Source organism: Glandiceps talaboti, chromosome 9 (assembly GCF_964340395.1).
Source record: "Glandiceps talaboti chromosome 9, keGlaTala1.1, whole genome shotgun sequence".
NCBI classification, from domain to species: domain Eukaryota; kingdom Metazoa; phylum Hemichordata; class Enteropneusta; family Spengelidae; genus Glandiceps; species Glandiceps talaboti.
The window spans coordinates 4,813,844-4,826,641 of NC_135557.1; the positions used below are offsets into that span (position 1 = coordinate 4,813,844).

General features: G+C 36.1%; 1 protein-coding gene across 1 annotated transcript; it reads left to right on the plus strand.

Annotated features, from left to right (window-relative positions):
• The first annotated feature begins 363 nt into the window (after positions 1–363).
• Positions 364–12,529, plus strand: LOC144440448 (uncharacterized). Its single transcript, XM_078129818.1, has 5 exons — positions 364–817; positions 8,345–8,445; positions 8,577–8,743; positions 9,132–9,249; positions 10,868–12,529. The coding sequence occupies exons 1-5, from the start codon at positions 364–366 to the stop codon at positions 11,531–11,533; spliced, it is 1,506 nt and encodes a 501-aa protein (XP_077985944.1). The 3' UTR covers positions 11,534–12,529.
• The last annotated feature ends 269 nt before the right edge of the window (positions 12,530–12,798 follow it).

Genomic DNA, 12,798 nt, shown 5'->3' on the forward strand with positions numbered 1-12,798 from the left:
GTTGTCTGGCTGAGCCACAGTCGCTTGTAAACTGCGATTCCTTTCTATAGTAAATGGTTTTATTTTTGTCTATGACGGTCCTAATAGAGAACAATAGAGAACAATGACGTTATTATAGGGTTCGATCGATTTTATAAGAATATCGCCGAAGCCTATAATAACGTCATTGTTCTCTACTAGAACCGTCATAGACAAGAATAAAACCATTTAGGAAAGGAATCGCAGTTTACAAGCGACTGTGGGCTGAGTAGCGCGACCAAACATGTGTGAGACCTACAACATCCGGGACATCGGAACACGAAGCACGTTTCAGCGAAACATAATACCCATGATCCTATGAGCGTGACCCGCGCCTGTACAATAATGTCTACTGATGTGGGGTTATCGAAAAGAAGGAAATGTGTGTCAACGTCAACTTCCAGTACTGAAAGTAGCCGTAAAAAATTACGTCCGAGGTTGAAGTCCACCTGCCCTTTCCGCGGATCAGCAACAACTAGTGGTTCTGATTCGGGATCGAGTGCTCGTCGAGCTCGTGGGCCTTCGACGAGTACATGGGATACAGCTCACCATCGTTTTTTGGAATTCCATTTACACAAGGCCAAGCGGATTGATGATGTCAGAGCTCTGGATGGTGTTGCATCACTGTATTCTGGTCGTGTCACAGCCAAGCGCTCTTTCTTGGATAAAGTCGTAGATCGTGTACTGATGATACTATTTGGCTCCACGCCAACGGAACACCATGACCGCTTAGTATTAGACCCACCAAAATTTATACAAGATGGCGTCATAGAACTGTCAACAATGCAAGATTGGATAGGTATGTATACATTAAGGTATCTGTGTGGGCTAGGACGTCAGGTGAATTTATCAATAAAACTATGTAAATCCACTCATACATTTTTATTTAGACGCACTGGAGTCGGAACTAGCAAAGGGCATACCGTCAATAAGCAGTAACACAGCCACAAACTTTGACCAACTAAGAGTAATTGACATTTTGCTGGGGAGTCTGATGCGCCCTCTACGACAAATTCCTGAGTAACACACACACGTACGGGGAGTGTGAGAGTCTGCCGTAAAGATGTTTTAGTATTTTAAATGCCTGACTGTAAAACGTTGAGTGTCGGCATTTTTGTCAATTGTTATAAATTTAAAGACGAAAAAAACCGTTTGATGGATGACAATTTTTTTGTCATCGTGAGCATGTGCTTCTGACAGAATCAGGTGCCCGCAGAAGTATTGCCCACACTCCGAGTTTAAGTTCAGAAGTACGGCGTCGATGTATTATGTACACACGTACACGATCTCAAGTCAAATGATTTTCCTTCCACGTTTTGTTTTTCAAAATTCGGTGAAGGCTGTTTTATGATTGATTAAACTTGTTCTATTTCCAAAAGCCACGGTGTCATCTCTGAAAGCAGTCAATCTTAACTAAACTACATGTATTACTATTCACGTCGTATTCGTTTCTAGACTAAAAGGCAAATATAACATCACCGTGTCACATGTGCGAGTACGAGTTCACATCGATACAACCACAAGCGATGTATTTGAAAACAAATGCATGCGGTACGGTGAATACTGATCGAGCCAAGTTTGGTCTCCGTAGCGGTAAATATAATCCCAGTATGTCTCTACGATGTTAGTCGATGTCATGACTAGCTGATAGTGACAACAAATATTGAGCATTTTATGAACGGCTTATATACGTTTTAAGAGTCGCTTTCCTGAATAAAACAACCATTTTCAGATTGCATGCCGACATCGGCGACACATCAAGTAATCAAAGACACAACAACAAACAAATCAAAGCAACTGTGTTTATTTATAGCAATCTGCGGATGGAAATCATGATTTTCCCAGGGAATGATACGTAACACACGTCAATATTACACTGAGGACCTAACTGAAACATTGAAACATTTTAATTTTGCTCACATTGTACATTTGAGTCATCATGGACTATCGAACAGGCAATTTCAGGAACGACGATTTGCATCATACTCATAGACCTCATGTTTGCTTGTACCGCGCCGTTCACACGTGTGAGCTCACACTGTAGGCAAACTCGCTCTGTCTTCTTTGGCTATATGCGTATGGTTGCCTGCAGACACAAATTTATGGTTGTCTGCAGACACAATTTTTTCTATGTAATTTTTATTGAAAATGCGTAAAATACATAAGATTTGCTGTAGTCCGGTGCGTAGTTTCAGAGGGAGTAATTCGAAAGTCTAGTCTGACAATTGTCCTCCAAGGTCATATTCATAATCTACCGTCACCCCGCACGTACAAGTTACGTCTGCAAGCATGAGTCATGACTAGATATGATCACACGGAAACACTGTCCCTCCATTCTCAGCCAAGGCCTCGTAACGAAGTTTGGAACGTCTTTTACCTAGTTTCGTTTTCGGCATCGTGGTAGTGTATGCCAAATATGGTAGTGAGTCTTCGAGGGTTGTCCAACGGCAGCTAAAAATTTTCATATCACGCTGTAGAAAGTAACTGAGCGACCGTATGCTCCGTATTGAAAGATACGCATGCGCAATATGCATGAGTTTGTTGATGTCCCCCTAGCCTTGACACAGTTGATCGCATTACCGAAACGCTACATATTAGCAATGTAAGCGGCCATATATCAGAGTGTTAACCTGTTTTCAAGCCATATTACGATTTTCATTCATTCTAGAGGGTTCAAAGAGACAGAATCACTTACGCGTTCGCAAGTATTGTTTTTACAAGTACCGCGAAATGGTTGAAAAGTTGTCAAAAAATGGGATTTTTTTGCCTTTTTGACCATTTAGAACGTTTCTTCATTTTACTCGTTCTAGCTTATTATACATGCTAGGGAATTCGGGTTTGTTTTATTTGATAATTGAGATGAAGGACGAGAAACTGGTTAGAGGGATTTTTTGTTAGTGAAACAGGCACTCGGCACTACTTTGTTGAAAATGGGGTACGCATACAACAAAATTTGCCTTTTTGACAATTAATTTGAAGCATTTTGGATCAAAATTTCAAAATTTTGTCTAGACAGATTTTGACATGTATATTTATGATCACAACTGTAAATAAATTTAAAAAAAAAAATCAAAATTGCCTATTACAGAGTGGAAAATATGAAAAATATGATATAATAATATACACAGGTGTCAAATTTCATCATAATTTAAACAAACTCTACTTTAATGTTTTTAATGTTATGATGAATATTAAAGGGACAAACTCAGAAAATTTGGTGTCAATATCTTTATTTTTAACAAAGTTACAACAATATTTGTACAATAAAGAATTGGATGAAAAATAGCCTATACAACAACCTTAACCCTTTGAACTCAAGTCATGTAACTTTTAAGAACCATAATTGGCGGCGCGTTGCGCGTAACCTGGAACGGACCTTCCTACTATTGAGCATTCAGTTTTTAGGGTCAGACATGTTTTTGATAAAAATAATCAAGTATCACCCACAACAATGTAGTCTGGAATCCATATTTCTATTTGAAAGATTGTGATATATTCGCATCTGGGAAGTTCTACTATTCTAAGCACACACTTGTATGCCCCCCACCCCCCACCCCCCCACTACGCTCACATATATATACAATGTAACGTCATCGCATCCCCACATGATGTAAATTTAGCGATGTGACATCGACCGGAGGCTTGTCCAGCTAGCTAGCTGTGCGCGAGTAAGGGTTATGTACATTTGCATAGTTCAACGACATTTGACCAGGTGTCTAAAATAAAGCAATAGACTATAAGTATAAAGCATCCCCAGCTATGGTATACCATGGGATTTTGACAAGTTCACGACATATGACACGAAGCGAGTGCATATATGGAGTTCAACTGGTCAAAATCGAGTGGTATACGTATACCATTTTGGGGGTGTTTTATTGCTATTATATTTGACCAGTATATTTAAAATTTTGCATAAAACATTTTAAAATGACATTTTCTTTGACTGTGGTATGTCACCAATATACCACAGTCATTTTTCGACCAATCAGATAGCCTGTTTTACACCATCAATATGCTGGTATAATATAATGAATATTAATGTGTAGTGATTATGGACCAGCCCTTTGTGATTTATTCCTACTGACATTTGGCCCTTGCAAAAGGGGTGGCATGGCCAGAGTTAACACCTAGAGGATATGGAGATCTTTCAAATCGAAATATAGTAATGTCAGGTTCCAGACTAACAATAATGAGATACATGTAACGTACCCCATATTTTAGACTTGCCATAGATTTCCACTTTATAAAAAAAAAAAAAAAACTAGCATCTTTCATCCTTATATCCCCCCCCCCCCCCCCAACCAGATTTTATGCCAGATAATCACCTCAGAAAAAAATACACATACAAGTTGAATTTATACTGGTAGGCCGATGATAGATTACGCACAGTGTGGGGGATTTTCCGATCTGATTTCAGCACGCGTTTTGGGGAGTAAAATTTAAATTTCAACATAGTCGCAACTGAAATTGTCTCCTCTATCATCGTTTACGATGTAAATAATGATTCTGTTTGCGAAAAATCATGTTTAATTTGGACTTAGACGACATTAATGAATAGAAGTAGTTAGTTTTGTGAACTCTTACTCGTATGCACTCTGTGTAATGATAACATTACCGTGGTGTTCAAATTAAGCCTTACATGTCTTGTGTTTCCGTTGGTCACTATGACATCGGCAAATAGAGCCACTTTGAGCTCCCGATTGTTGGGCGGATAACTTGAGTTTACATGAAATTTAGAGAATATAATTGGTAATAATTGTTGCTGTGAATTTAAATGTAAAACATACATGTACATGTATAGTTACAGATAATTTATAAGAGAGGACTTCAGACATTTTGGTACATATTCAATTGTGATGGGGACTAGCCTGTTCCAGGCTTGAGTTTAATTACCATTTGTTATCATCAACATCATCTATCACAAACATTTCTTATCGTTGACTTGACTTACAAGTTTCTGGCTGATTGTTACAACATATTTTTAACACAACTGGAACTGAAGGTTCAGTAGTGGTATAGTATTGGCATCACAAATTGTCTGTATATGTGTGTGTGTGTTTGTGAGCAACTTAAAAGTCAAAAACTGCTGGACCAATTGCTTTGATATTTAGTGGTTATGTTACTTCTGTTGTCTAGATAAGAATTGTTCAAATGAAAATGATCGTGTCAGAGGTGTGGGTTTTCGATCAAAAAATGTGTTTTTTGGTCAAAAATATGGAGAATTTTTGAATGTATAAGTCCAAAACTGCTCAGCAGATAGGGCTGAAATTCAGTTGGAATGCATCTAGTTATGTATTGACAATGAAATATTAATCAATATTCATACAATGATTCCATAGTTTATATGCAAATTAGGTGTAAAAATTTTCATTTTTGTTCAAAAACTTTTATCTTAAAAAGTACTTTTTCAATGAGTCTGAGACTTGGTTAGATGTCTCTGAAAGTGTTACTCTAGAGTTTTACTAAAAGTTTGACAAAATTGGCCTTAGCAACCATGACCACGCCCTTAGCAACAACCTAATGACTTTGCTAGGGCTTGGTATAATGGTTATTAAACAGTGTCACATTTTGAGAAATCATTCTGTTGATCATGTACATTATTGTTTGTTAGTCCCTGCCGGATGAAGTCCTGAACGGGGACTTATGGTTTGGGTTCCGTCCGTCCGTGCATCCAGGCGTCCGTCTGTCCGTCCGGAGCTGTTTCTCAGACATGCCTTGACTGATTGTGTTCAAACTTGGTACAAGGACAGCATTCTATGGCATACATATGCACGTCAATTTGTTTTGAAAATTATCAATCAAAGATGTGGATTTTGGGTCAAAAAATGTGTTTTTTGGTAAAAAAAAAAACCTTAACTCCTAAACTACTGGGTATATTGACATGAAATTTGCTGGGAACATACTTAGAGGTGAGGTAATTTGGATTTGTTCAGGACATGATTATTTTCCCAACTAGTATGCAAATTAGGGCTAAAAATGTGTCTTTTTGGTCAAAAATGTGTAATCCCAAAACCACTCGTCAGATTAGGCTGAAATTTTGGTTGAACTTTCTTCAGGGTGTTTTTACTACGAGTAATTCATGGTACAATTATCCGATCAGTGATATGCAAATTAGGGCTAAAAATGTGTCTTTTTGGTTAAAAATATTTAATTCCATAACTGCTGAACAGATTGGACTAGCAACCATGACACACCCTTAGCAACAACCAAATGGCAGATTATTTTGGTCAAATAACAATATCATCTTGTGGTCAAAGTAATCATTTAAAAAAAATATGCACATACCCTAGCAACCATGACCACGCCCATAGCAACAGCAAAACTGTGCTGTATTTCACAAAGATAACAACAGGGTTTGTCAGACAGGTGATCGAATGTTCAATTAGTTTATGTAGATATGCCTAGCAACCATAACCATGCCATTAGCAACAAAAAATGGTAATACATTTTTATCAAGTAATGATATCATCTTGTAGGCAATTGAGTAAACATTCAAAAATATATGCAAATATCCCTATCAATCACGACCACGCCATACCAACAGAGTTGTATTTCGCAAAGATAACAGGGATTCTAAGACAGTAGAACAAAAGTTCAAAAGTGTATGCAGATATCCCTATCAAACATCATCTTGTCATGAACAAATCCTAATTCATTCATTCCTAAGGATGTTTTGCCAAATTTCAAGCCAAAACCTCCAGGTAGTTTTGGAGTTTTTTTTACCAAAAACTCGTTGTTCGACCTAAAACCAAAATCTCTGGTGCAATCATTTTAATTTGAACAATTTTTCAACCAGAAACCAGAAGTATCATAACCACCATATGTCAAAGTTCCCTTTTCACATAAGTAGTAGCAATCTTTTGCCACAACTTGTTTTACTGTAAGACACAAACTTACAATAAACCGACATCAAACAACCAAAACGCTATAGTATTAAGTCCAAACGCACCGACTTCACACAAAATTGGACCAAGACCAAACCTCACTACTCTGTCATATATAGAGACTATAAACATGACAATACCGTACCCTCCATTACCTGTCAATGACAACTACAATGAATACTCAACAATTCCAACGGGGACTGTGTCATGAAGTGACTTGTTTCATCTTCAACTGAAATGTAGTACCCTTATAGATCATTAGATCTTTTATGGGCTACTTAACAAGTTCAGCTTAATGAAATTGTATATCTGGGTCTTACATAATGATTTCCTGTGAGGGTCATGAGTGAAAACCTGTCCATGTTTTTCTAACCCTTCCACCCCTGTGTTATCGTTTAACCTTATTCTTTTCATAGGTAAGGCTTAAACAGGGAAAATGGGGGTTTTAAGGTAGCACACTTTTGTATTGTACACTTCTTGTAGCAGTGACAAATTTCTTGTTCTGAAATGAATCGAACTTAATCTAATAATCTGCAGGGGCACAAGTTTGAATAAAAAATATTGACCAATCATGCTTTTAAACAACACTTTATTATGTTTTGACAAGTACATGTATAGTTACAGATACAGTTGTACTACAATGCTATTGGCGGTATTTTATACTTGTTCTAGAGTAGTATTATGTAACTTGTAAATATTTTTTATGTAAATAGATAAATGTAAAACCATTTCAGTTGAAGATTATATCCTTTTAAATGTGCATTAAGAAAACATTAGGAAATTTACTAGTACGATCATGCATGTCGTGATGCTAGAGAGATCGACACTCAAATGTTAATCTGGAAGTTTGTTAGTAAACATAAGAAATCAGTGTTGCCAGTTTGGTGGTTTTAATATGAATCCAAGTTGTCATTAACCAACTGAAGGGCCATTTAGCCGTTCCGCGAGCGTGAACACTGATGTATATGGTATTGTTTCACTAAAACAGGTGTGAAAGCGGACCCAGAGCTGATTTAAAACTTTGAACGGTCTTAGAGCATGCTAGGTTTTGGTAGTGTGAAGCTGCCTAGTAAGACACAGTCAGAAAGTCAAGTAGTTTTCTTGATTTAATTAAAAGAAATAGTACACACACATACAGTACACATCTCCTGGCCCGTATGATCATAGTGTAGTACAAAATCAATATTGGTAGTTTAGTATTATAAAAAGTTCCTTGAAAGTTTCAGGTTATAATATGTTAGTTTTATTGGTACAAGTCATTCCCATGATACAATGTGAAATCATGTACATTAAGCTGTTTTGTTTTGAATTTTTTGTAACCCCCCCCCCCCCCTCCCCTGGTAGTATCATTTGGGGATGGATATTTTCCTCAAACGTCCCTCTGTTTAAAATTTCACAGCAATATCCCCATCTTAAACAAATTATCTCTTTATATTTTGTAGAGAATGATCAACTCCTACAATATGCAATGAAGCTGTTTGACGAATGTGAGACTAAATTCAACTTCGTTAGTCCAACCATGGTAGACAGTCTTGCATTGAGGGTATGTTATCATTTCTACGCTTGGTTTTGAAATGAATGAATTTGATTTAATTTTAATTGATAAACTATACAAGAAAGTATATTTACATAATATCTAAATCTGCCTGTTTTGTGTTTGTTCTTACAACACAGGATTACATAATTGAAAACTTTAAAGTCAAGGAAGTATTTGCTATTGGGGAAGTCCTGTTGCAGATCATCAAAAATGACAGCAGTGAATTTATGCTTGATACAATCGTAGAGAAAATGATACGGCTTGTCATTGCTGAAGTCTGTCCTCTTCTTAGATACGAGGTTAGGTAGGTAAATATGAGTTTTGATAAGTTCCAGAGCAGCCTGTAATTGTCTAATAGCTAGCTTTGTTATATGTTAGTGGTACAATAGACTAATACATGTATGTTTATCAACAGTATTTATGTAAGACCTCCTCTTCCACTCTGTTGCATTAAATTTCCCAGAATACATTGCAGCAAACATTATTCAAGAGCTTGGCGATACCAACATGTACATGTATACATAACAAGCAAAGAGCAACCCTTCATCTTTTAATTGTACATCAGCATAAGTAAACAATGTACATGTAGATTCATTTATTTCACCATATTTTCAATTTTTGCATAACTTTTGCAAACAGTGATTGTCAAAAGTATGTATGTTATTCAGTAATTTACTCCAATTACTTTCCAGTGTACGTGAAGCAACCAAGAGACAGTTTGAAGTCTGTGGATCAACAGTGACATCAATGACTAATGTTCTACTTGAATATATGCGCACAACAAATCCATATCCAGTCATGTTATCTCAGGTATGTATTAATAATACTAGTACCCAATTAATTTCAGTTGAAGTTTCTGTGTGGATGTGTGTGTAAACAGTGTACAGTCAAAATCTGCTTGATCGATTGCTTCGATATTTGGTGGTCATTTTATTTTTTGGTGTCTAGTTTTTGAATTTGTTGAAATGAAAATGATTCAGAGATGTCAGTTTTTGGGTCAGAAAATGTGATTTTTGATTTAATACAAAACCCCTTAAACTTCAAAACTACAGGGATTTTAGACAAGTGAACAAACAATTAAAAAAAAGCAGTAATAACGTGTTTCGAGCAAATATTCAAATATTCTAGAAATTACTCGAGTACTGTCAATCCTAAGATGCACAAAAATAGGTTAAAGGCCATCTAAAAGTTTGGCAAAAAACTTTGCTGTCAATGTTTAGTATATTGTGGTAGGCAGTTGTAGCATATGTGCTGTGAAAGCTAAGATATTCTTAAGTAGGTCTAAGGTCATCCAAAGGTCATATCAAATTTGGCAAAAAACTTTGATGTCAATGTTTAGGATATATTGCTAGGCAGTTGTTGGAAATGTGCTGTGGAAGCTAAGATACAGAAAACAAGTTCAAAGGTCATGAAAAGGTCATCCAAAATTTGGCAATGAATTGTCCTGGGCAGAAGTTACTCAAGTGATGTGTAAACTAAGATATGAGAAAGTAGGTCAAAGGTCATTCAAGGTCATCCCAAAATTTGGCACACTATGTTGGTCTTAAAATCTACATACATCCACCCAATATTATTTATACAACTTTCCCAAAGTCTGAAATATTGTAAATTTATCAATATATTCAAGATGGCTGCCAGTTCATGGACCGATTTGCATAATTTTGGCATTTTATGAAATGGCTTTGTGACTCATACCAACATGCCAAGTATGAAGTTATATGATCAAATGGTATTGAAATGGCAGCCATGCAAAGTTTCAGACCAACGTATGTCAAAGGTCATGAAAGGTCACCCAAAATCTGGCATTAACCTTTCGTATACAAGTTTGCGATATTCCATGAAGCAGAATTTACCCAAGTCTTTTAGAACCCGAGATATGAAATATGACACCAATATTAATGTGTTTGCATGGCATGCATCCTTATACATTGAGCTATAGGCATCCCCAGTTTCCCAGACTGCATCAAAAATATAACTTTTAATCATTCAAAAGTCAAAGACTCCAAAAACGGCAAAACATGAAGAGTCGAAAGTTGACATGTGGCTTCTTGGCAACATGCTCTAACATTTCTCTATTTTATATTTTTTATATGTTAATTTTTATGCAAATTAGGGACATTTAAAGGTTACAAATCAAGATGGCTGCTAGGTCATGAGACCAATTTGCATAATTTTGAAAATTAAAAATATTGTTTTTGAGTTATACCCATATATCAAGTATGAAGTCTATCGGACTAACGGTGTTGAAATGGCAGACGGTCAAAGTTGTGGAATCATAATAATAAACAGAACAATTTCAATAGGCCCTCGAAACCCTAATAAATATGCAAACGAAACAAGCACAAGTGTATGTGTATGTGTGTAAATGACTTTAAAAATTGAAAACAGCCAGACTGATGATTCTCTTTTCCTTGTTTATGTTATGTAGAACAAAAGTGGTATGCCCGAGAAAGAATCAACTGGATCAAGTCGTCCATACAAGAATCCCCTGGTACATAAGAAAATCTCACAGGTCATTGGCCAGGTTCTTGGTGTTGCAGACAATTCTATATTTGAAACAGATGATTATAAGATTGTGTACCATATTTCTCTTATGGCTAAAGAAATGCTTGTTATCACTCGTACACAAGTTGCAAAGAGCACCCTTAAGGAAATAAAGGGACCCTGCCTGGTAAATAGAAAAGTAATGCCATCTATTTCCAAAGTTGCACCATCTTCTTCCGATGTTGAGCCATCTCCTTCCGATGTTGAGCCATCTCCTTTCAAGCTTGGGCCATCTTCTTCAGATGTTGAGCCATCTCCTTCAAAAGTTGTGCCATCTTCTTCAGATGTTGAGCCAGGTCATTCATGTGTTAAACTGTCTCCGTCACATGTGGTTGAAGAGTCCTTACACATTGGCAGCCACCCTTTTCATCTTTTCATTAATTTGTATGTACCGATTTTAATTCTGGTGAAAGTTTGTAATTTTATGAACCAGCCTACTGTTAAAGATGTACCAAAAACAAAAAAAAGAAAATTAAAAGAAATGTTTAAACTTCCAAGAACGAGGAAGCAACATGAAGCAACTCCCACAAAGAAAAAGAAGAAAAGCTAAGTGATTGTCGTCTCTTTACTAAGAGAAAGCAAGCAGAGTTATAGAACTAGATGAACTTTTAAACATTGTTCATCTACATTCGAGTTCCCCAGTCAAAAATAGACAGCGGAGCTTTAGGTATAAGTTGATGTCTGATCTTTGACCAAGCTGCCCATCCATCATCCCTCACGGAGTCAACCTTTTGTATTTCAATCTTCTACATTTCGATCATAGATGGCCTGTGGCATTTTCATACAGACAACTGGCTAAATTATAATGAAATTTGGTACATGTGAATTACATGGAAATTTTTATGTCCGTGAAGCCAGCTAATTAATTTTAAGGCTGCATTCTTAAATGTCAATATATTTAGTATATGTATAACTTAAATAAAATAATTAATTAATAGTATTTCACAAAATTAATTCAAATGAAATCTGAAGGCTACCTTCAGTGGTCATATGCTGTCATTCAGTGCATTTGGTATTCATGTATTTGTTTATGAAGGACACTGCCAGAGCTCGTATTTTGAACAGACCAAATCAAAAACATCAAATTCTCTTTTGCACAATTTAAGTTTAATTTCATGTTAACATTTGACTGATATTAAAAGCTCTTAACTTAATTACTTAACATAAATCAAAACCCAGCATATAGTTAAGTTGGATTCACATTACATTCAGCTATATCAAAAGAGTTATAGTAGAGTTGATGGGTGCACTAGCATGTTCCCACGGTAGCAAGAATTGATGGTGAAATGGGTAAGGGGTTCATGACATGATGATCCCCGCTGGACTAAGTCCTGGACAGGGCCTTATAGATTGGGTGGGTTCTGCGCGTCCAAAAATCAGTTGCAGGGTTTTTCGTCATAAACAATGGCTTATTAGACAAAAAGTGGGTGAAACGAAAGAAAATTCCCATCTATGGAAAACAAGTTTTATTCTGTTCTATTTCGAATTTTAAATTTTAATTTTTTGATTGTGAATCATTATGAATTATTTATAACAAATAACAAATATTAAAAATGACCTTTTTTGTGATGTCTACTTAATAAAGCTACATTAGTTGCAACTTGTATATTTTTTTCAATAAAGCAACAAATATATTTTCTGTAATAAATAGTCAGTTACTTATAAATTGACATTGTATCTGTAAATTTGTGGTCAATATTAACCATAGGTGGTGTACTGACCAGTTTAAATTTTTGGCTAAGGCTTGGTTCTGAAACTGTCGACATGTTAGAACTGTAGTATAGTTTTTAGTATAGTTAAATTAGACAACCACAG